At 56.4% G+C, this 24651-nt stretch overlaps 1 protein-coding gene across 3 annotated transcripts in view; it reads left to right on the plus strand.

Moving 5' to 3' along the window:
• Window positions 1–24651, plus strand: part of GALNT14 (polypeptide N-acetylgalactosaminyltransferase 14) — a 202251-nt gene that overhangs the window by 170194 nt on the left and 7406 nt on the right. For 2 of the 3 annotated variants that reach the window (XM_044390984.3, XM_026478393.4), the window contains 7 exons: window positions 2650–2737; window positions 3457–3541; window positions 6347–6450; window positions 13645–13771; window positions 15812–15904; window positions 19957–20040; window positions 20498–20642. In XM_044390984.3, coding sequence (XP_044246919.2) covers window positions 2650–2737; window positions 3457–3541; window positions 6347–6450; window positions 13645–13771; window positions 15812–15904; window positions 19957–20040; window positions 20498–20642 — 726 coding nt within the window. The remainder of the gene's footprint in view (window positions 1–2649; window positions 2738–3456; window positions 3542–6346; window positions 6451–13644; window positions 13772–15811; window positions 15905–19956; window positions 20041–20497; window positions 20643–24651) is intronic. The other variant, XM_026478403.3, reaches the window with a different exon arrangement.

Raw genomic sequence — 24651 nt, forward strand, 5'->3', positions numbered from 1 at the left:
CTGTGACCGGAATAAAAAAAAGGCAGGAGCCCTCAGAACTTATAGGGAGAGGGTACCAGAGCCGGCACACCCTGGAGGCAGGTCCATGGGCGGCTTCTGGGGAAGGCTGCGGCCGAGGTAAGCAACCAACATTTTAGTTGGCATTTCATTTTCCAAATATTGAGGAGAAATTAAAAAACCAGGATTGCGGTGGTCCCCAAGACCACCCTCAGGTTCAGTCATTCACTGGAAGGGCCTGGAACTTAGCAAAGCTGTTATATTCATGATTGCCGTTTAGTAGAGCAGGTAGGTACGGGTGAAAATCCTCAGTGGGAAAGGTGCATAGAGTTCCAGGCACAAGCTTCCAGGGGACCTCCCAGTGGGGTTGTACAGACAGCATTTCCTTCTCCCAACAGCAATGTAGAACGACACGTACAGATCATTGAGAAACGGGGGAGCCCACCCGGGCCTTGGCGTCTGGGCTTTCTGTTGGGGGTCCGTCCCATAGCCATGGCTGACCCCTCATGGTCTCCGTGCTCCTCCAGAGGTCAGATCGAGCTGGCACCACACAGCCCAAGGGCCTTACCCTAAGTCACAGTGTTAGCATAGACTGTCTGGTATATCCCAAGGCTCCCAGGTAAACACTCTTAGAGGCAGGACATTCGGATGGCTTAGAAGTGACTGCCCAGAAGCCGGGCAAGGGCCACGCATATCTGTGGGCAGGGTGAATCCTTTACTGCACAGCGGTCTTCGTAAGGACTTAGCAAAGCTACAGAGACCCCAAAACTCAACAAGCAAAAGCAAAATGAGAGCTTTGTCAGACTCACAGAAGAAGTTCAGTCTGAACTTCTGAGAACATGTCAGAATTCAAGTCATGGGAACGTCTTCGGGGTTGTATGGGTAGGTATTGGTGTGGATGGCTGGGCTTGCCCATGCTGTGTGCACGCACGTGTGCACGCACACACATACACACACACACACAGACGCAGGATGACAGTGGCCAAGAAGCGCCTGGAGAGCTGAGGCAGCTGGGCAGGTGCCGTGTTGACCGCGGTAGAAGCATCTGTGCATGTCCCAGAGGTAGGAGCAATGCATTGAAAAGGAGCGTTTCTTTCCACACGGGCCACTCGGCTTCCGAGGTACCTTGTCACTGTCAGGATGAGTCACACGTGGAAGCTGAGGGCCAGATGAAGTCTGTGAACATAAAAGCAGGCACCTGGTGAGTCTGAGCTTAAAAGAAGAAGACAGCCTCATTTGGGAGAGAGATTGAACCGGGAAATGAAACGGCTGCAGGGAGAAGCAGAGGCTCGTGCCCATGCTGGCTGGGGGGGGGGGGGGGGGGGGAGTACACCGAGGACTACAAAAGTGGCCCTGCCTGATTTGCGCACACCTGCTGGTGCTCCCAGGCTGCCTGATTCCCACTTGGCTGCGGAGTGGCCTTCCCACTGCCCCCAGGCCCTCCTCCTGCAAGTCAGGTACAGGGTGTTCACCCAGAGCAGGGAAGACTTTGAAAATCTTTGCATTGCCTTGACAGCCCCCAGCACTGGTGAATATGTCTTGCATATTTTGAAAACGTTTCCTGGGTGGCTTTGATGCCTGTGGACAGGGTGGCCTACAGGATGCAGCAAGTAAGGGAGCTGGAGAAGGAGACACAGGCCCTTTGTGGAAGGTCTTGAATGCCAAGCTGAGGAGTGTGAACCTTGTCTTCCAGGGAGCTCAGGGTTTTCGCGGCTCAGCTGCAGAGTGAGATTTTCCTATTGGAATGACAACGTCCCCGGCCACCAAAGGGAAGAGGGTGAGAGAAGGTTAGGAGTCCACCGCGGTTTGCCAGGAGTGAGGGGAAAGGAGAGGCACGACACGCTCAGAAGAGCAGTTTCGGAGTTAGAATCGGCAGGACTGATCTGGGTGATGCGCGGAGGCGAAGCTTCTTTTGCTGGGGTGGCAGAGGACTACACGATGGTTCTGTTAGCAGAAATAGGCAACCGAGGGAAAGGAGCATGCTTGGGGAGAAGACGATGAAGCCATCACTGAAATCCCGTGTGAAATCCACATGGAAGGGGTCAGTGGTCTCGTGGGCCCGAGTCTGGGAGCAAGGGGGGTAAGTCCGGGCTGGAGGCACAGATTGGTGAGGATCGCGGGTGACATCTGAAGGTAGGAGTCTCCGGAGATGCTGTTCATTGCTTGCCCGGAAACAGTGGCATCGAATGAAAATATTTGGGAATTTCAAGCTGCTCTTCCTGTGGATATGTAGCTTTGCCTCATGCGACTGCTGGCTGAGGTCACCTTCCCGGCTGCCTGTGGCCTCTGCCTCCCGAGAGCCCACGGGAAGGACCTCCGGAGCCCCCTTCTTCCTGCCTTCCCCTTTCTCAGTGTTCTCACTCTCCAGCCACCCCTGCTGTGTCCCCACCATGCTCAGATGGCCGTTGGGTCTGTGAAAGCCCCCCAGGAGCCAGAAAAAGGCTCATAGCATTTTAGGCACTGGAACTCGAGAGGTCATAGCATCCAGTGCTCCGTTTCATAGATGAGAAAATTGAGATCCTGAAATGGAAGTGCTTGGTCAGGGCCACAAACCCAGCCTGGCGTTACCAGGCTGAGGCCCTCCCCAGCCCGCTGACTCCTGGCCTGGCTCCTTGACGCCACTGACTGAGCCCGGAGTCTGCTGTCTTACAGGACTACACGCGGGTGGTGTGCCCGGTGATTGATATCATCAGCTTGGACAACTTCAACTACATCGAGTCCGCCACGGAACTCAGAGGGGGTGAGTGGGACCAACGCCTTCTCCCCAGTGAGGACTCACTGCTCCCCCCGGTCGGCACTTTCTGGGGGAGAATGGGAAGACGTCTGCTAGTGGTTTGTCTGGAGCGTCCAGCCCTGTGTCCTGTAATGTCAGTAGCTCTGGTGTGGCCTTACCACCGAGACTCTGAGTGGAATGGCCAGGGGAGCATGTGGGACACATTCAGACCCCAGAGCTCAGGCTCCGACATGGGCTCGCTCTGGGACCTGAGAATAGGAGGGAAGTCAAGGACCTCCCGGCTAGGTGGGGCCTGACCTGTTCTAGCATCTCAGCAGTGGACACCACACGCTCTCTGAGTCCCACCATGGTTCTGCTCAGGGCCTAGTGCTGGTCCCCCAAGACTGATTTGAGGTGATTCAGCTCCATAAAAACCTGCTCCTACCTTTCCTAAGGCTCCTGGCCAAGGGCCACACCCATAACCGTCCATCCTGCCCCCGTTGGACTCTGTTGAACCTGACTCTGTCGTCTGCCCTTTATCCCCTAACTCTGCCCAGCAGAGAAGACTCAGAGAGGCGACAGGAGGTAGAAAGAAACTCTGAGAGGGAAATCCGATGGCCTTCTTGCTGATCAGCCTGAATGAGACCTGCTGTCTCCAGGCTCAGCTTCCCCGGATGTGTTCTAGAACACAGCTTCTAGAAAAGGGATGTGTCGTGCAAATCAACTGAGTGGGTGTTGTGTTCTAGGGTTTGACTGGAGCCTCCACTTCCAATGGGAGCAACTCACCCCAGAGCAGAAGGCTCGGCGTCTGGACCCTGCTGAGCCCATTAGGTAAGTGAGGCCAGCGGTGGGTAGGCAGATCCGTCACCACTGGGTCCTTCCCACTGCCACATGGTATAGGAGACATTCCACATTAGAGGCTCAAAAGACTGGGCAGAGACCAAGAGAACCCTTTGCCAGGCCAGCCCCACTTTGCCCTTACTTGAGGAGTTTCTGTCTTCAAGGAGACTTCTCCTAAGGGGACAGAGGCCTGAGAAGACGTGCACTGAGGTGTTGCGCAGTGTGGTCCTCCCACACGCGTGCCACCATGTACTTACACTTCCCATGAAACGTTGGAGGGTCCCAGAGGGTCCTGCTTGAGCCGCTGACGGGGGAAAGATGGTCCCTTCGGGCCAGAGCAGAACCACTAGGTCTTGGATGTCAGGATTCAGCCCAGGAAGGTCAGGTCAGCACTGCTGGGAGTGGGGCCTGAGATGGAGGCCTGGCCACCGCTACTTAGTAACAAACATGCCTGCTCTGTCCTTTGTGAGAACATGATGGTCACAGGGACTCTGGGCTCTTTTGCAGACCTGTAGATGCTTTGTCCTGGTCTGCATTCTCCCTTCATGTGGGAGACTCCCAACAGGCGGTGGCAAGATGGCCGCCTGGGGCTCGGGGCCTCTCTGGGGGCCCAGGGTAGACTAGAGCGTCGTGTCTGCGTGGTGGGGGAGTCTGTGTTCTCAGCTTGGCGGGTGTGGTCTGGATGTTCCTACCTGAGACCAGCACACCTGCCCCAGACCTGCTGGGGATCTCCACGCTGACACTTGTCTGCGTTGGGTGGGGTGTTAGGAGGGTAAGAAATGCTTGGAGAAGTACAGAAAAGGTCACTGGGGTGCAGTCTCTCTGGCCAGTGACAGGGACGCCCGGATCCTTCATGGACATCTCTGTGTCTCTGGACCTGCCACGTAGTAAACGTTGGGTCATTTGCACTAAATTAACTTAAGTCAGACGGAGAAGCAAAGAGCTAGGAAGAGCCGAATGCTGACACTCCCGACAGATGTGTGTGGTCAGGAGAACTCTGCGGGGACCAGTGTCTCACCCACCTGCCGGCCCCTACCCCCTGCTCCAGCCTTCACCAGCTAGAGTGACGCCGAAAGGGAGTTGGAGCCGGACGGCGTGCCGGCTAACACCTGTATTTCTGAACCTTCTTACCACACCGAGCACCGTGCAGCACACGCAGCTTCTCAGTTACTCCCCGGGGCGGCCCCTGGTGTGCCAGTGGACCAAGTCAGGGGCAAGGGCGGCGGTGCTGGGGCAGCTGCCTCAAGGTTTTTCCCTTCTCAGTCCTAGTGGTGGGGTTCTCAGGGCAGGTTCTGTTCTTGTGGGAATCTCTCTCTCATCAGAGAACCAGCGTCTCCCAGGATTAGGTCAGTTCTCAGGAAAGGCGTTGGGAGACCTGGTTTCTTGACCTGCTGTCCGCCAACTAACTGACATGGGAGAAAACTCCCTTTGCCCTGTGGACCCACTGGATAAGGGACCAGGTCCCTGTGGGCTCATCCACCTCTCCCTGCTGTTGATCCTTCTAGAATACGAGTCCCTGTGCTCACCATTATCTGGCTGGACTCTGCTGTCCTCGCCTGCCTTCCTTTCCAAGTGGCTTCTCTGGAATCCCTCTCAGCAGCCAGAGGCAGGGGAGGTGGGGGCGGGACCCCAAGGAAGAAAACGAAGTTGAGGGTGTGTTAGTTTGCTGGGGCACCTGCAGCGACATGCACACAGGGAGTGGCTTATCGACAGAAATGTGTCGTCTCGCAGCTCTGGAGGCTGGAAGTCCACAATCGGTGTCGGCAGGTTGTTTCCTTCCGAGGATGCTGCCAGCCTCTCTCCTTGGCTTGCTTTTCTTTTCTTTTCTTTTCTTTTCTTTTCTTTTCTTTTCTTTTCTTTTCTTCTCTTCTCTTCTCTTCTCTTCTCTTTCCTTTCCTTTCCTTTCCTTTCTTCCTTTCAAGAATTATTTATTTATTTTAGAGAGAGTGCACGAGCGTGGGGAAGGGGCAGAGGGTGGGGGGGGGGGGGGAAGCAGATTCCCTGATGAGCAGGGAGCCCGACAGAGAGCTTGATCTCAAGACCCTGAGATCACGATCTGAGCCGAAACCAAGAGTCAGATGCTTAACCAACGGAGCCACCCAGGTGCCCCTCTCCTTGGCTTTCAGATGGCCGTCTTCTCCGTGTCTCTTCCCATTATGGGCTCTCTATGCACGTCTGTCTCTCTGGCTCAGCGTCTCATTTTTATAAGGACACTGGTCACATGGGATTGGGGTCCACCTAATGACCTCATTTTAACTTGATTACCTCTATAGAGACTCTCTCCCCAAATAAGGTCACAATCTGAGGTACTGGGGGTTAAGACCCCAATATATTATTTTAGGGTGACATAACCCCTCACAGAGGGGTAAAGAGAGAAGAAAAGGGAGAGAGACCGATCTCAAGAAATGGATGTGCCGTTAACGGGTGCTGCCTCAGTCCGTCTCCTCTGCCTGGTCAGCGGCCCACCGCCTGGGTCCCAACAGCGGAGCCCGGGCCTGTGGGAGAGGCCAGTGGAGGATCCCCAGGCCGTCAGAACAGCGGGCTTCTGAGCAACTCCAGCCCCCCACAGAAGGCATGCTGATGAGTAAATTAGCCTGTCTGCGAGGTCAGGAGACTTAAAATCAAAAGGAAAAACCTTGGAGCATGTTCTTGTTTGCGGTAACACACGGGCCCTCCTAAAGAGGAAAAGCAGTGGGGAGAGCAGAGCGTGGGGCTCTGCACGGCCAAGGCAGAAGAATGGGCTGGTGAGCTCTCCTCCCTCTCTCATAAGTTCCTCTTTTCCTTCTGAATGTGTAGGACTCCCATCATCGCTGGAGGGCTCTTCGTGATGGACAAATCCTGGTTCGATTACCTGGGCAAATATGACACGGACATGGACATCTGGGGTGGGGAGAATTTCGGTGAGTCACTGTCTCTGCGTCCTGGGGCTGGTGGCACCTGTGTCCTGGGACCACATGCACCTGGGATGGGGGCCTGGGACAGGGGCAGTAAGTCACTCCTTGGGGGCAAGGCCAGGTGGGGCACGAGAGGAGTATTTGCCGGGACGCTGGAGGTAATAAGGCATTTCTCCATGGGGAAAGCCTCTCCGGGGAAGACCGTCAGGCTCTAGTTGACATGCAAAAGCCAGGAAGACTAAGCAGGCTGTGTTCTAATACCTCCTTCCCCCACGGGGGCTGGGAGCAGGGAAAGGAAGGAACCTTGGCCGTGCCCAGATGGGGCTGGGAGTTTGACAGACCCAGCTGTACGGATTTTCACAACACCCCCATGTCACACTTTGAACACACGAAGCGGCTGCAGGGTCACTCAGGGTTAAGAGCTCCACGGGCAGGTCCCAGACTGCTCTCTCTCCTGGTATACACCGTGGCCAGACGTGTTTGCAGTTTGGGAGCCTGTGACCTCTTCCACCCTCACCCCTTTCTCTCTCACTAAAGGGTAAGGGCCAGACGCTCCCAGGCTTCTGGAATGACTACCCCAGACCCTCTTCATTAACCCGGCGCTGAGTGCTGTGTACACGGACGTTTACCAAATATTACAGGGGTCACCGTCAATCCTCTTCATCCCCAAGCTCTTTCTACCTCCAAATCCCCAAGTTTAGTGCTCCCAGCTCAAGCCTGCCTCAGGCAGGGATTTGGCTGTTTTGTTCCCAGCCGTCTCTGGTGCTTTGAATAGTGCCCCCGTGAAGGAGGCTTCCCTAACTACTTGTTCAGTAAAGCACTGGAAAAGAGTAAGAGGCTGGCGTGTCACCGGGAGCGTTCGGCACGAGTCCCCACGCGGTGGCGCGGCCCCGAGAATGGATGACCCGTGGGGCTTGTCTGGGCGTTGAGCAGCAACCCCATGCATTGTCCTCTGCCATCGTTTTCTCCTGTCTCTGCCTCCAGAGTGTTTTATGGCTTTCTTCCTCAGTCACTAAGAGTTATTTTCCAGAAATTTATGGCTGCCCGCCTGACCCACAGCATCTGTTCTCCCAAACTGGGCAGTGTAGAGAAATCCATCAGACAAGTACAGTTCTTGCCATTCGGGGGCCGGACTGTAAGCTCAGCAAACAAGCAGAAAACCCCAAATCCCCGAACCAAACTGATTCCCCTTCCTGGCACCCAGTCCTGGAACAGAATGGGGAAATCTGGTACAGCTTTGAGATCAGCGCTGCCTGTATGGGCCCAGGAGAACTTGCGACCAGGTAGGGCCTTGTCATTCTCAGTAGGGACAAGATTGCTCTCTTTCTGAGCAGAGCCCGTGGGACATCCTGCCTCTCATGATCCTTAGTGATGTGCTCTGGCCTTTCCTCCCATGGTCAAGTGAATCCTTTCTGCAGCACTTTGGATAGACAGCAGTCATCTCTCTCTGCTTCAGTGCCGTTTATGACAATGGCATTCACTGCTTCACCGTTCCACACATTGTGCTGCTGCGAATTTTTGTGTTGCGTTGTTAGAAATTCCTTCCAGGTTGAAGACCATCTTGCTCTAGCCTCTGTCTGTCGGGGCTTACGCTGCCCCCTCAACCTTACAAAGTGGATGTGATCCTTCCTCCACGTGGTGGTCACATTGGGATTTAGGCAGCATGTTATTTTTAATGACGGCCACATTCTGGTCCAACCTACCAGTCCCTTCTGTTGATGGCAGTGTTGACACACATCTCTGCTCCTATCAAGCAGCAGTCTCAGCTAGCTGCTTCCGAGTCGTTCGACACTCACAAGTGCTGATTTGGGTGGGAAAGGAGGGAGGGGCTTCTGAGGAGGTGTGGGAGAGGCATTTTACAGTCCATTGCAAAATTTTTTAAACAGAAAAAGCACTGCAGACAGTTACCCCAGAAGACACTGTTTTCTCCCATCCTGACATTTTGTTATGTTACAGCCGGCTCCCAGCACTTTGAAAGCCATGTCTGGATTTTTTGTTTGTTTGTTTAGCATTTTATATGCCAGAAGATGCAGTGCTTTTCCAATGGTACATAGATCACATGGAGCGGTCCAGCTCTGCGGGTGAGCTTAGGTAGGCACCTGAGGACATGAGGTGGGGATTTGGAAGAGCCCATCAAAATGGGGTGATGATTAAGGGTTTGGTGGGGTTGGGGAGCACTGCTTCACCTTCAGAGGAGAAACGATATTGATGGAAGGAATTCTTGCTCGCTCCAGGGGGTGGCAGGGGACCCTCCCCACTTCCCAGCTCACCGTGTCCTGAGAGCCACACCCCCAGCGTCATTCACGTCCACCCCTCTCTCCATCCCCAGGACTATTCTGTTCCCCTGAAAGCCAGCCTCCCAGTGAGCCAGAGAGCACTGTCTGAAATGCAGCTCTCTCCCACTTCCTAGACCAGGCAGCCATGTGCTCTATTCCATAGGGAGTATAGGAAGTGAAGGACATCCCTTGGCATTTTCAGTTGTATGGCCCCAGGTGACCATGGTGGGCCTGTGGCTAGTCCTTGTTCAGCAGCTGGGGGCCTGGGTGCAGCGTGATTGTCCCAGATGGCATGAGGTACAGTGTTGTAGACCACTAAGGTGATCTCTACTCAAATCCATGCGTTCATTGAAAAAGAATGAGAGAGCTTCTAGGCCCAGGAGGTCCTGAGAACCTAAAGATCGTGAAAAGGAAGGGCCTCTATTGGTGCATTTATATGTGTGGACGTAGGGTTAACAGGAGCCTCCCAAGTGCCCACCGCTGCCCACTCCACTTCCCCCATCCTGATTCGGCCAAAGGTACAGTGGGTCCTGCTGCTGTGTGTACAATGTGCGTTCGTACACGGTACGTGTGGCTCCGTGCAAGCTAGGATCCTTGTGTTCAGCGGAGCCTGTGTCTCAAGCCCCTTCACCTTTGTTCAGAAACCAGACTATAACATGAAATTGGAACCTCGGTGGGTCTGGCTGAGCAATGGTGTATGAATAGCTGTGGTTTGGCTTCCAGTGAGAAAGCGTCCCCTTTCCCGGCCAGCAGTCGTGGGCTTGGCAGGTAGACGCTGGGCTGGTGGAGGGCGGGGATGGGGGGCCCACAGGGCCCTGGTAAGACGACCAGCGGGTTGGAGGGGAGACAGGAGGAAACAAGTGAGGATGGTGGGTGGGGAGGGCAATTTGCCCTCAAGTGTGAATCTGACGTCTAAAGAAAGTAAGATCGCGGTGCCCCCATTGAGGATGGAATAATTACCGGTCTCCCTGCCTGGAATTCAAAGTGGATTAGGGCCTGCGTGACATTCATCACCGGGGAGATTGTGCCGGCGCTGACTCAGCGAGAACCCCCTACTGATTCCCTACATGGTCTCTTTGCTCCATCCCCCTCACTTAAGAAAGTGATGACTTGGCAGGAGCCACAGGCGTGCAAAGCGGAGGGTCCGGGCGGTGCCTGGAAGGCCCTCTGCCCCTCACCTCCCCGCACCGCACTTGTGATGCATAAGCCCCTGCCGCACGGCGCCTCTGGATTACGAGACTTTCCCAGGAGTCAGTACATCCCCACGAGGACAGTCATCCTGACGTCAGTGGTATAGACGAGGGCAGGGCAACTCCGTGCCCGGCTGTTACATATCCCACATGGTATACCTGTGAACGCTCACGCTCACCTGCACACTCCAGGCTGCAGCACCCAGACCGCCCAGGTCGGGCCCAGGTCTCCGATCACCCCTGTTACAACACTCAGGACCCTGGAGCACAGAAGCTGTTCCCGCATCTCAGGCTGCAGGCCCTTGGGGAGGCATCGACAGGACTGCAGGGGTGCGAAGGCGGACATTTGTCAGGAATGGATCGAGGTGCAGGGTGGTGGCTGGTCATAGAGGAGCCTCTCCTGTTGGCCACTAAAAGCCTTGAAGTCAGTGTCTTTGCACCCGCAGTGGCGTTGGCCGGTGGTGGCCGTTGAGGGCTAAGGGGAGGCGGAGGTGGGACAAGGGCTGAGTTCTGGAGTGGGGAGATGGGTGTCAGCCCCTGGGCACCCGCTGGCAGGTGTCAGGTCAACACCGCTGAAGGACATCTGTGACCCGGAGCAGGGTTGTTAGGATGAGTAATAGGCTACCGCCTAAGGGAGGAGGACCGAACAGAGCGCAGCCCAGGGGTAGATGAAGAGGCCATTTTCCTCCCATGGCTCATGTTTGCAGAATTGAAATAGTGGCAGTTTTCCTGCACCGATGCAGGAAAATGGGGAGGAGGGGGGCTGATTTGCAGGTGGGGGAGAGGAGGCAGGCTGCAGCGGGCTAGGACGGGTGGCAGGGGGCCGAAGATGCACCCTATCTACCAGTGTGCAGCACTCCCCAGCAGAGCGTCACACGGCCCCTGGAAGCCCTGCGAGCCAGTACTGGAGCCAGGACAGAGCCGGGGCTGGGGGCATGAAAGGGAGCCCTCAGCGTCAAGTGAACCATGCGGTCAGCTGAGGAAACAGTGTCAGGGAGACCCTGTAAAGACAGAGCCTTGGGGTGGAAGACTGCGGGAGACCAGAAGGAAGGTGAAGGACCAGGGGCAGGTGACTGCTTTCCAAGGTGGGGACCTGTGCCTGCTGTGGTAGGAGGCAGGCCTCAGAGACAGAGGGAAGGGAGATGCTGGATAGGGGAGCACGGAGAAAGAAACAGGTTGCTGGGGTAGGAGGGGTGGGGGAGGGGGAGGCAGAGTTTGCAGGGATTCGCGTTGCAAATGAGGAGGGACATATGTCTTATTTGAATACATGGAAAGGAAGAGACCATAGCCAAAACGTATGCGTATTTTGGGAAGAGGGCTGGCACAAAATTTGTAGGTTATATCTAGTAAACCAGATCTCCATCTCTAGTTTTGAAAGATGAGATGGTTTTCCTTTTTGGGAACTGGAGCAGACCGTATTTTGAGATCCTGGGGAGGAAATGAGTGGAGCACAGTAGACTTTTGGAGCGCACTTCTAAGGAAGATGTCCGGAGACGAAAATCACACATGCAGGAACAGCCCCACTGGCTGACCCCTGCGGCCCCTCAGTGCACTCACTGCGACGTGGAGAGGTGGATGGTGGCAGTCAGCTAAAAGCTCGCTCCCTGCTCCGTGTCCCCGCCACAAACACTGGGCTGGGGGCACATGAGCCCAACAGCGCCCCAGCCAAACGCCACATTGCTATGTATCGGGGGCTTGATGGAAAGTCAAAATCTCAAATGTTAGGTCCACCAATTTCAAGTGGCTTCGGTGGCAGAAGGAGGAAGCTGGAAGCGGGCACAGGAGGGCAGTGCTAAGGGGGTCCGTGTTCCAGAGACTGGCTTTAGGGGCATCTGATCACAATTGTGGCTCATCTTTCCATCCTACTTAAGTTTGCCCCGTATTCTCAAAATTCTGTTTCATTTGATATGGACGGCAGTCCTGTGGAGTAGAACCTCAGTGAGGTGAAGGAGGGTTCCCCAGGGACACGGCTCGGGGGCTGTTGCAGACTCGGGGCTCTTCCCATCTCCCTCCCTCCGTGTTCTTGCCATCGTTTGGAAGCAATCTGGAAAAGTCCTTTCTTTATCCTAGTACAGACGTTGCCCTCCCCATCCCCGAGCTTCCTGGGAATGAGCTGTAGCCCATTCGGGGCAGCACCTGGATAGGCAGAAGGGCAGGTGTAGAGAAGGTCGCAGCAGTGGGGCTGGTGTCCAGGGTGCCTTGCCTGCAGCTCAAGCACATGGGGCAGGAGGCAGTAGGGGGTAGGGAAAGTCTGGCTGAGGACAGGTGAGCTAGAGAGCAGGTGAGGATCTCGATGAAGACATTGTGTCCAGGCACCTGCTTGGACAGCTGGAAAGGGAGGAGTCAGCAAGAAGTGGAGGGACAGAGAGAGGACCCAGGGTGAAGGAACTCAAGGAGGTAGCACCCAAGGTGCTGGAGGGTGCAGGGCATGTATATGGTAGGAAGGCACCAGAATATTCACATCCCCCTTCCCTGCTCCTGGACCCCAGCCTGTTCCACATGTCCCTCTTCTCCCCCCCCCCCCCGCCCCCACCCACTGCCAGCAGGAGCAGTCACCCAGGGTCATGGATTTCCCCTGAGCCAGCCTGCCCTCCTCATATTTGAGCTTGACTGCAGAATCACGAACCAGGCAGGAATTCCCAAATTGGAAGCTGACATTTCCTACCAGTGGGGTGTACGGGGGAGCCTGCCCTGGGTGCAGTCAATAAGGAGGTGCACTGTCTGTAGAGAAGTTAAAAGCAGTCCCAGCACTGCCTAACAGTCACTCAGCAGTTCCAAACTGCAGCGGTGATAAGATACTCCCCTCCACCACCTTGGTGTGCTGCTGCTTCCTTCCGGGGCAGAAGCACTGCCTCAAGCCGACCAGGATACGGCCCCAGGGGAGAGGTGCACACTCCAGCCTAATCCCTGCTGCCTCTGCGGACTCCTCTCCTCCTGCAGCTGCAGCAGCCAACCGGGAAGAAATGGGCATGCATGCAAAATCCCCGCCCTGGGGAGCGACCCAGCAACACCGTAGAGGCTTCCAGCATTTTCTGTACCTACTCTCAGTTACTGCCCAGACGTCTCCCCCCAGGCCACAACTCCAGCTCCCTTACAGAGTGGCAGAATTGCGGTCGGGGTGTTGGGAGGTGCTCTGCGGGACGTCTCGTCCCAGGTGCTTGCTGGGAATCCTGCCCAGGGGTGTTGGCACCCCGTCAGAGTGTGAACCTCACTACCTTCATGACAGCCCCTTCTATCTGGGCCTTGACTGTCAGGAAATTCTCCTGTATTCTTGAATGGAAAAGTCTTTCTCCTCGGTCCTGATTCTAACCCTCCGGGATCATACGAGCACATCTAATCCATCCACCATGTGTCCAGAAGCAACAGTCTGGGTCACCCCAAGGCTTCTCTTGTCCGGGCTAAAGCCCTGTAGCAGGGCCCTTCACCAGGCTGGTCCCCGAATGTGGCTCCCCATGAATGTGCTCCTCCGAGCCAGCCCGTTTGTTTCCATATTCACTGGCATCACCCTCCCAGCTGTGAGCGTCATTTGCAGAAGGGGAAATTGAGGTTGCCCAGCCAGCAGAGCACACAGTCTGACTGTGGAACCAGCTCTTAACCCCCAAGTCCCAGGCTGGACACAGAGGGTGGCGGCTGCTGACCACTTCCTTGGACCTGGTGCCCCGATGCTGCCATCCTGTGTCCCCTCCCCTCTGGAGGGCACAGAGCCGTGATGAGGGGGCACGCCTGTCTTGCAGAAATCTCCTTCAGAGTGTGGATGTGTGGCGGCAGCCTCGAGATTGTCCCCTGCAGCCGAGTGGGCCACGTCTTCCGCAAGAAACACCCGTATGTTTTCCCAGATGGAAATGCCAACACGTATATAAAGTAAGTGCGAGTCCCAGGGGCTCTGTGGGGGCAAGAGAAAGCCAAGGGCTTTCCTGGTGATGGCTCGTGGCTGTCCCTGGTTCTCTGGTTGGTTGCCTGAGTGTTCTGGATGCTTAGGAGTCACACGTCGCATGCCCTGGGACTCTGCCTAAGCAGGGGAGGTCAGACTGCCCCCCCCCCAGCATTAGGAGGAAGCCTGAAGCTCTTCTCCACTGCTGATGTCCCCACAGCTTGACAAGACCCACAAGTCACTGGGCAGCACTGTCCTGCAGGGCTTTGGGTGTTTGGGGTTGTTTGGGATGGGGGAAGAAGATGCTGTTTTTGCCTCCGAATTCTAGAAGATCCACTGCTCCCACTTTCAGGCTGGGTCACCAGGGGAAAGATCGCTGGAAGGATTTGAGAATGGGGATGGACGAGTGGCTACCGCTCACATGCCTGTCCCAGGGCCCTGCAGGTGCACAAAGTCCAGGCCAGGGCCAGCCCTGCGACCCTGGGTGTTTGCACCTCCTGCTGGAGGACAAGATGAAGATCCTGGGGTCTCAGTGAGCTGGTGGTGCCCACTTGCTTATTCCTGCTCCATCCCTTCATACACCTTCTCCTGTGATTCCTTTTCCTTCAGTGTTCTCTTCTGTTTTAGAAACATTTCATGTATATCCCTCTTTCCTCCAGCTTCTTCTCACCTTTTCCCTTATCCCCTTTGTCCCTTGTCATCTGACAGCTTCACTTACCCGTCTATCTCCTTTCCCTTTTTTCTTTTCTGTCATCTGGTCCATTTGGGGGAGGGAGGAGCTAAGCATTTCTTCATTTGAGTTGTCATTTTCCTCATTCGTCTTCTTCCATCCTCGGTTTTCACACGTATGAGCAGGTAAGGGTCATGTCCTGACACGAACGTCTCGGGGCTAGCATGGCTCTGAGCAGGGGGAAAGTTAACAACACATTTTGAAGAAACTGGGTGGGCGAAGGTGGGATGGTGAGAAACCCAGCGGGCACCAAAGGCAGGGCTGCCTCGGCCCTCGGGTTTCCAGGAGGAAACGGTGAGCCGGGGACACCTGGTGTGGGAAAGCGATGGGGCAGCAGCCCTGGGCTCCAGAACATTCACTGCCTTTGAGTCTGGGCCCTGGCCAGTGGGGTCAGTCAGGGGTTTTGAAAGGCGGCACAGGGGTCTCCTAAGCAGTATCCAGCTTGCTGATGGTTAGGCCCGGGCAAAGAGCCAACAAGGCGCTGGGAACTGCCTTCCCTGCGCCAAGCACAGGCTGCCGGTGGGTGACTGTCATTTCGGGTCCACCAGCGTGGAAGGGCTTGTCGTAGCCCTCCACGGAATGCCTCTGCTCCAGACAGAACCAGAAGTCTGCAGGCGCACGCCCTGTTTAGTGAGGCCCCAAGTTCACGGACGGGGGCCCTGGCGGGGGCTGCTCCTACACCGCCCCCTGGCATCTGCTTTCTGATGACCTCTCTCTTGCCCTGGGGCTCTTCCTGGTATGGCTGCCTCCTGCCTGCTGAATGGTGACCTACGTCCTCCATGTCTGTCTGTCTCTCTCTTTTCCTGAGAGAGTAAACACCTGGTGGAAAAGACTAGCGTGCTGGCCACATGGCCGACAGATGGCTTGATTACTTGATTCTTGACACCTGCAGCAGCGCTGGGACGCGGCGCGTGATTGGCTGTCCTGCCCGGAGCTGGGGCGCCAGCACTTCCCCTGCATAGAGGGGGCGCACCTGGAGTAGGAGCCTGGGGGCAGCGGGGGGCGAGCTGGCCACCACAGGCCCTGCCTCTGTCCTCTTGGTTTCCGACAACGCGGGCTTGTGTGGACTCTCCTGGCTCTTTTCTCCCTATTTTTTTGTGCCGCGTAAGTTCCGTTTCTGGCACCATTTTCCTGGTGTGTACCTTTTGGGGAGGAGTTTTTCCTTCTACTAAAGTCCTGTGTCTTGGAGTAAAAAGGCCCTCTTGGAGAGTGGCTGGGCTCAGTACCCACAGAAGAAGGCCCCCAGCTGGGAAATGCTGCCTGCGTGTTGACCGCTTGGGGACACCGCGTGTCTCCCCAGGAACACCAAGCGGACCGCGGAGGTCTGGATGGACGAGTACAAGCAGTACTACTATGCGGCCCGGCCGTTCGCCCTGGAGAGGCCCTTCGGCAAGTAAGTGTTCCTTCTGGTGGCTTTGCGCCGAGGGTCAAGAGGAGCGCCAGCTCCTGCCTGCCTGTCCGCTTAGCCGCTCGCCCAGGCTGCGGCCGTCCTCCCTTTATGTCCCTTCGTGCTCCTGCCCTGTCCTGGGTGTGCGGGGTTTTCGGCAGCTCTTGTTGGATGACTGGCAACCTGGACCACCGCTCCAGGGTGTAGGTGTGCCTTGCACCGTGGAGCCATGTTTCTAGCCTTTTACAGAAAGGTAGGGTGCGGGGCGTGACTCCCTTAGTCCCTCCAGGTCCGAGCTCCTCCGCCTCCTCGTTCTGAGTCACCCAAGCCCAAACCACCCTCCTTCTCGGAGGAGCAGTACCCTGCAGGAGTCCTCTAGAGCCGTGCTCCGGCTTCCTCAGGGTAGAAGAGGATAGGGAAGGAATTCTGTGCTGGATGCTGTAAAGGCTATTCTGGGAGTGCTCCCCAGACTCTGAGAAATGGGTTTAATTGCCACTATTTTACAGGACGGGAGATTGAGGGGTCTGCAGGTTAAGGTACTTGCCCTGATCACATCACGGTACTGGGGGGTTTGAGGCTCAAACCACACCACCTGATCCTAAAACCACATGCTGCGTTCTCCAACCCAGAGCTGATAAGAGCAAAATGGAAACTTCGTCTGTGTTAGCATCTGATTGTTTTGAGGGGCAACCAATGGCTTTTTGTCATGCTGATGTCCCTCAGTCAGACTAATGGTGAGCGGATGCATTTCTGCAGCCTACACCGACCTCATCGACCGCATCGGTTGAGCCGTCCCTGCTCAGGAGGATTAAATTAGACGCGGCCAAAATGGCTTGCATGTCTCGGAAATTATAAACCTGTCCTGTCCCCCCACCCCCGCCCAGTTCAGTTGCTCAGAACCTCACACGCCATTTGTCCTGAGTCGTCATCAAACTCCCGGCCCACTGACAGTGGCCATGCACCCCTGTTTCTTCACCTCCCTCCCTCCCCAGCTTGGGTTCCCCTCTCTTGCTTAGACAGAGGGCTTAAAAGCCATCATCCTCAGGTCTTTCAGCCCGTTGTGCATCTGTCAGTAACTCGGGCAATGTTTTCTCAACCCTGGATGACCACAACTTTGTGCCTTTCCCTCCCCTGTGCCCAGGCTGCTGAAGGTTCTGGAAAGTATCAGCCGGTGCCGCTAGCACACTGTGGCCATCAGTCTCAGGCAGGCCTGTCAGTCCTGCTGCCTTTCCCGGCCATCATTCTCCCCAGTCCCTGTTTAAACCTCTCCTGTCTCCCTGCCCCCCGAGTCCACGCGTCACTCAGGGCAGATGACACCTTCTGTTTTATAGCTGAGATAGATGGCATCGACTTCCCAAGACAAATCCACCTGGGAACTTCGCTCTGTCTTCCCCCTTCTTCTTTCATCTCCCAAGACAGGTGTGCCCCTGCCGTGTTAGACCAACCCTCCACCTGTACTCTGAGCCACCTTTCATCTGCATTCATTTGTAAATCAACATTTATCGAGCTCCCTCCGCCTGGATTCATCCTCTCCTGCCTCCTGGCTCAGGGCTTCTTAAACTTTAATGCGCACACGGATCTCCTGGGGCTCTTGTTAAAATGTGGTTGCTGATTCCGTAGGGTTGCAGTTCCAGTAAGCTCCCAGGTGGCGTGCTGCGGGTCTGAGGGCCTGTCCCGCCGAGCAGAGCTCCGGACCGAGCTTCCCAGACTAGCCTGCACGTTGCCCTAACCAAGGGAGGTTCAGATGCTACTGGGGCTGCTCCCAGAGAGCTGATTGGGCCTGGGGTGTGGCCTGGGCTGGAGAATATTTAAAAAGCTTCCCCCCCACCCCCAGGATTCTAATGTGCAGCTGGTGGGGGAACCACTGTTCTAGGGGACCCTGCCCTCCGCTTCCTCATCCCTGATCTATCTTTGCTAATGCACGGTCCCCATCAGCATTTAAACTGACTCAGGTCCTACATTTTAAAACTTAGAGGATTTAAAAAGGAAGAGGAGGAAAGAGAAGAAACTACAAAAATTTTTCAATCCAGTGTTGCTGGTCCCCTGCACCCCCATCTACTCCTTCAGGGCGGAGCATCCTGAAACACCTGTCTGTGTGCACTGTGGGGACCTCGTGCCCTGCCTCTCCTGAGTGCTTTTGGACACCTCCCTGTCCCTGAGAGCCCCCTCCTGGCTCACCCTGACCCCCTCCTTGGGCCCTTTACGCTGCCGTCTCCCCCAGCCAGCCACCTGCCTGGCTCCCCCTGGCGCACCCCTGACCACCATGCCTGCTGTCTCTTGTGCTGCTGCTCAGGCTTCCCCTTCCTGGTCCCATCGCAGCCTCCCTTTTCTCCTTCCTGCCGTGTTTGGTGTGTGTGGTCTTCCCTGGGGTCCGTCATTGCCGCCGTCTTCGTGCTACGCGTTCCCCCCCTCCCAGCGTCAACCACCGCTTCTGTGCTGCTGACTCTTGGGTCTCTGCCCCCGCCCTGGACCTCTCGTTCTCAGCCACGGTCCCTTCCATCCCAGTACAAACTGGACATCTCCACCTAGACGCCTCCCGGGCTCCTCCAGCTCCAATCCTACAGGGAACTCAGCCACTTTGCTTCTAAACACGCCCCCCCCCCCAGCCTGTCTCCCCCATCTCCGCGAACACTCTTCCTTGTGTGCTGTGGCCCAAGCCACAGGTCTGGGTGTCAGCCTTGTTCTTCCCTCCTGCCACCTCCCCACGTCAAACAGTCCCCAAGTCCCGGTGCTGCTCCCTCCGTCATGCGTGCAGCACCCAGGTCTTTGCTACAGGCTGAACATTCAGCTTTAAAAAAGAATTGACGTCATTCCTCTGCTCGCATTGCTTTGAGCCCGGTGAGGAAACGTGGTTAGCTCTAAGAAGTCCAGTGTGGGGTGGAAGGTGGTAGGGCTGGCCGAGCAGGGCCAGTCCTGTGTGCTCACCCAGGAAGAACAAGGTACAGATGGAGCCAATGGGGGTGGCGGCGGTGCCGCTGGAGAGAAATGGAGGGACTTGGACCTGTCCCTTCTCTTCATTCCGCGCCCCACTTCCCTACCTGAGAGCACCACCAGCACGTGGGTGTCTCAGCCGCCTCCCACTGCTCTCCCGGTCTCCGGCGTTGCCCTGCCAGGCCCATTTGCCACCAGGGAGATGCTCTCAAAGTGCAGACGTCACCGCGTCACACTTTGCTTAGAACCCATCCGTTGCATCCCATTGCCTCCAAGTCCAAACTCCTCCACAGCAGCCCCCAAAACCCTCTGTGGTCTGCTGCTTCCTCTCTGCTCCCGCTCACTTCCCCTCTGCCATCCCCCAAAGGTTCGTGCACGCACACAGCTCAGCCTCCCGCAGCTCTGCTCCTGCCATGGGCCGATCTCCCCTTGCTATTCCGTGGCCTCTGCGGGGGGCCCTGACCCCACCCACTCTCTGGAGGGTGAACTTCCAGTTTCCCTTCCAGATACCAGCTTCCGCCTTACCACCTTGGCCACCACTGACCGGACCGGCAAGGGTACACCTCTGAGGTGCTCCCACAGCCCCCGCGTGCCCACCCCGTGTCCACACAGGGCTGCGATCCCTTGTTTCATGACCTTCCTCTGTTGTTCAGAAGCTCACCATCCATCATTTCCCTGGGGCACAACGCCTGGCACATAGTAGGTGCTCAGTAAATATCGGATGAATAAAGGCGTGACCAGGCTCCCGAGCCGGATGATGCTGTGGGGGTGGGGTGCTCGGGAGTGTATTTTGACTGCAGAATCCAAAGAGATTTGTGGGTAAGTAGGCTCGGAGCCCCAGCGGTGAAACACTAACACACTACAGGCTCTTGTTTTTAATGAAAAGTGAAAACACCCCCAAATTCCATTTTCAGGTAAAAGCGCAAATCCTCCGTGTCCACACATTGTGAGCTCTTGCGCCGTGTTCCCATAGCTCTGTCTGGAGCTCTAGAAACCTGTCTCGGTGCGTTTCTCCAGCACCCTCAGGAGAGACGTGGGCACAGCTCGTGTTTCTCTGTCTCGGCCTAGTCCCTGTCTCTGACACACAGCTGTGCTCTTTGTGTCTCCCCTGCCCCGCGTCCCCTCAGCATTGAGAGCAGACTGGACCTGAGGAAGAATCTGCAGTGTCAGAGCTTCAAGTGGTACCTGGAGAACGTCTACCCAGAACTCAGGTGCCCGCCCTTCCTCCTTAGCCTCTGCGGCCGCGGAAGGAAAGGCCCTCAGCTGAGTTGGTCTGGAAAAGGGACATCCCGTGGCCAACTGGATAAAGGTGGTTAAGTACAGGGAGGTCTGAGATGACCAGTTGGCTCTCCTTCATCCCGAAACCAGAAGAGGAATTAAGTTAATCAGCAGCATGAGGGATGGAGGTTAGCTGGTAGCAGCATTTCTCAGCTGCTGGGGTTTGAGTCCCGGGTGCGCCCTGAGGCTGACACCGTCTCCACCCCAGGCTCCATTTGCCATCGTGGCTCCTGGGTCTCTCCTTGCTGCCTTGCTCCTGGTGGCAGTCCCCCTCCCCACCCCAGGCAGAATGGCCCTGTCAGCCTCAAAACCCTGCCTCCACCTCTCCAGTGGCTAGTGTCACTTAGCCAAAGAGCAACTAGTTCTCATCTCTCTCTGGCTTTCCTCCAGAATCCCCAATGATTCCTCCATCCAGAAGGGGAACATCCGACAGAGGCAGAAGTGCCTAGAGTCTCAGAGGCAGAAAAACACGGAGACCTACCACCTCAGGTTAAGCCCCTGTGTCAAGAGTAAAGGCGAGGATGGAAAGTCTCAGGTACGTACCAGGCTGGGACGTGAGAACACGTACGGGGATTCCGCCTCCGCCACCTGCTTCTCTATGACCCCAGGTGTCCGGTCATACCCAGAGCCTAGCAACGGAGCAGGAGAAGTACAATTTCCTCTCACTCTGGGACCGGGGTCACTCCCCTGGGCTTCCAAATGTGTCAAGTTTTTCTGAAAGACTGCTCACCAGGCAACATCGTGCCTATAAGAAATCGCCAGTAAATCAGCAGGATTTAACGAATGCGTCAACAGCGTCCAATGTGCTGGCAGGAAGCGGGGGCCGGGTCAGGCAGGGCAGGGGGAACAGCCACCTGGAGAAGGTGACATGCAGATGGAGAAGGACGTGCCTCTGGGTGACGCTGCTCCAGGACGGCATGCCTGCCTGAGTCTCCCCGCTGCTCTAACCCGGACTGATCCAGGAGAACCATCACCCTTGTCCCCCGCCCCCGTCTCCGGCAGGGCCCTCCTTCCCCCGCCCCATCCTGTCCTCAGCGGGCCTGCAGCTGCACCTCTGCTCTCTCCGGCCTCCCCCGGGTCTGCAGGAAGCATGGGAATCTGTTCTCAGGTGGCCTCGTGCCTTAGTCCGTTCATCAACGTAGCACACCCACGTTCCGTGGGTCAGTGTTCTCCCGTCTGACGGTGGAACTCTCTTAAAGGGCACTGGCACATCCGCAGCCCGTCTCTCCCTTCACACTTGTGTGCTGGACACGTTAAAGCGCATCCAGCTCATAGCTTCCTCTGGCTCCCGTGGCACTGCCTGCTCCGGGTTCTCCTGCATTCCTGTTCTTTCTCTCTCTTTTCTCTGCTGGCTCCCCTGCTCCACTTTCATGTGCTCATGGTGAGTATTCATGAAGGTTCTTAGGTCATTGCTCTTTTCTCTGGAAATGGTGTCTTGGAGATTTTATCCAAGCTTCCAGCTTTGGCCACATCCAGTGTTTCGTGGATGCACAAATTCTAGTTTTCATCCCTCCACGAGTTCATCCGTTCACTCCATAAACATCTCTGCTCTCCGCTCACTGCGAAGACACTGCGGTGAATGGCTAGGTTGCGGGTCTCCGTGGTCCCTCGAGGGATCTAATGCAGGAAGAAGCAAGCAAGCGGCTGTTCTGTTATAAACTCTGTCCTGGGTGGGGTTCAGTCCGGGCTGCTGTAGAAGCACCGGACGGTATCCGCCATGTGCGTGAGAGTCAGGGACGTTTTCCCAGAGGACTCGAAAATGAGCTGCCTCCTGAGAGAGGAGTAGACATGGGCCATGTGAGGAAGGGGAGAAGGAGCAGCCCGGGAGGCAGAGCATGCGTGAGGGCCTGGACTGTGGCTGGGTGACCGGCGTGAGCCCACAGCCACCACAGAGTAGACGGACAGCTACGAGCAGCTGCCAGGCACCACAGCCACCTCGCTGTCCCTGCTCCTTCTCTCCATGTGACTGCCTTCTCCCAGGCTCCACGGCTCCAATTCCGACTGTCTGCCCTGGCTCCGCTTTCTCCTGGTCCCCGTTTCTGCAGGTCCCTGTCCCTTCTCCCCTCAAATAGCCCTTCTTGGACCCTGCCTTCACTCCTCCAGGCCCGATCAGCCTTCCTCAGCCGTGGCACTGTTGATGTTTAGGGCCGGATGGGTCTTTGTCCGGGGGGCCGTCCTGGGCTCCAAGGCCTGCCTACCAGCATCCCTGGCCTCTGCCGGCCAGGAGCACTCCACACATGCCAGTCGTGACAGTCGAACTGTCTCCAGGCTATACCGAACACCCCTGGGGCATAAAACTACCCAGATTGGGAACCACTGTGTTAGGTTAGAGCCACCGCCTCCGGTCCCTGCCCCTCGTCCCCAGCCGACATGGCACCATCAGGCCATTGTCCTCCATCTCAGTACAGCCTCCCGTGGCTCCCCACTGCCCGCAGCAGAAATCCACACCCACAGCCTGGTGTCGGAGGCACTGCCACACGGGCCTCCAGCTTGCAGTGACTTTTCCCGGACCCGTCTCTCTGCTCCGACAGGACAGGGGAGGGGCTGCCTGAGTTAGACAGGAAAAGGGGAAGCAAGCCGAGGTGTCGATTTTGCCATAGGTACGGCAGCCTGGCTGGGGGTGACACAGGTTGCTCAGCGGCGTTTTGTAAACTGTTGTGAGCAGTTGCGGCACATCCGCCTCTTCTGACTCTGTGTGTGGGCGCTGTGCGTAGGGGAGCCCAACGGCCAGAATGTTGTCACCTCCCTGTCCCTGGGACAGGAGCTTGCTCGATCAGTCCTCAGCATAGCAGCTGCTTTTCTGCTCCTTAATGTCTTTGGCTGCATGAGGAAGTGGGAGGAGGGGAGCCATGGGATCTCTGGGTCTTGGGGAGGGGCTCTCCCGCTCCAAAAGAGTGCCAGGCCTTTCTTTGACTGGAGAGTACTAGTACCTGTTCCGGCTGACCTTCCAATGGCACGAGAAAGGGGAGGAAAAGCAGTCATCTGTGGGAAAGTAACAGTCTTCGAGCGAGCCAAGAGTTCTTTCTAGAAGATAGTGCCAAACTATCACTCCTTCTCGCTTTGGAGAAAACAGTTGGGTTTCTGTAGCAGCGGTGTGAATTCAGAAAACATGGAAGAAGACTCTGAGATCGATGTTCTGCCCATTTCCACAGAGGACAGTGGGTGCCCGCGGTGCTCCTGGCCCCAGGCTGTGTGCCGAGCGCCGGGCGGGGCTGGATGAGACTCAGCCCCTTTCTGGAGCGGCCCATGGCCAACAGCAGGACTAGGATGCACGTCTAAGTTTTCTGAAGGTGTAAACCCGCTTCAGACAGATAGAAGTCTACCTGTCTCAGCTGGAATAATCCCCAAGTGTGTGTGTGCGTGTGTGTGCACGCACAGGCCTATGCTACCTTTCTCGTCCTTCCAGTAGCTTTCCCTCCTTCCTGCATAAGAAAGACAGTCCGGTCTTTGTGCTCGCCAACCCTTTCTGCTAGTGCGTTAGGGCATCCAAGGGTTCTCTCCTCCGACCCTGCTCTGCCTCTTGGCCCCTCCACCATCTCGTTTCTCTTCGTGCGCTGCCTCTTGGCCTGTCCAGAGGGGGTCCCGTCTGCCCCTCACACCCCTTCCCATGACTCATTCTGCCCTCTGTCCAGCCGCCGCCTCTTCTACCCGGGAGAGGCCATATCAAGGAAGGGACGCAAGAGCCTGTTGAGGACGTATTACTGTTACCCTCATCTTACAGATGAAACCAGAGAGAGGCCTGGAGAGATTATCCAAGGTCTTAGACTAGTGAGTGGTGAAGGTAGGAGTTGGAAAATAGCTCTGCTATTGCTGCTGCTGCCGGGGTCACAGCTGGCTCCAGAACCCTTTTGTTCAAGGTCGGTCCCGGGAGAAGATGTCTATCACTGAGATCCCTCTCCCCCAGGGACAGATACTGTAAACATGAAAACTATATAGATCAGCTCCATGGAGGCAGCGGAGAGCGGGCCGGTTCCCACTGGCTGCCCCTATGAGAAGGGAAACGAGGGTCACACCCCATGTCAGGCCAGGGGAGGGGGCAGGCCAGACAGCAGGCCCCTCCCTGACATTGATGGGAACTGGCGAAGAGTATGAATGGAGACCCACGTTCTGGACTCCATACCAGAGTGGGGGGCACACCCAGCACTGCTTCCAGCCTGGGCCTACTCCCCTTTACTCCCACTTCAACCTGCATATCCACCTCGGTCACTCCCCTCTAAACGGTCCCCTTTGGGCCCAGCTGTGTGTAGTAGGGACACAGTCTACCCTTGGGAGGACTGACACGGGGTAAGAGCTACACAGATCCTGAAATCAGGTGCAGGCCATTTGGGTGGAGGATTCCAGGGCTCCAGACATCTGGAGTAAAAGAAAACCAGCAGGTTCGAGCCGAGAGCTCAGAGTTGTGCTTCCAGCTGCCCACACGTTCTCCAGCAGTGTCCCCCCTGGCATGTGGGTGTCCTCGTTGTTGAAAGGAGACAGTCAGACCACGGTTGTCCTCCACCTCAGATGCTGGCTTGCATCCCTGCCCCACCCCCAGCCCATCTACC

Source organism: Ursus arctos, unplaced genomic scaffold (assembly GCF_023065955.2).
Source record: "Ursus arctos isolate Adak ecotype North America unplaced genomic scaffold, UrsArc2.0 scaffold_8, whole genome shotgun sequence".
NCBI classification, from domain to species: domain Eukaryota; kingdom Metazoa; phylum Chordata; class Mammalia; order Carnivora; family Ursidae; genus Ursus; species Ursus arctos.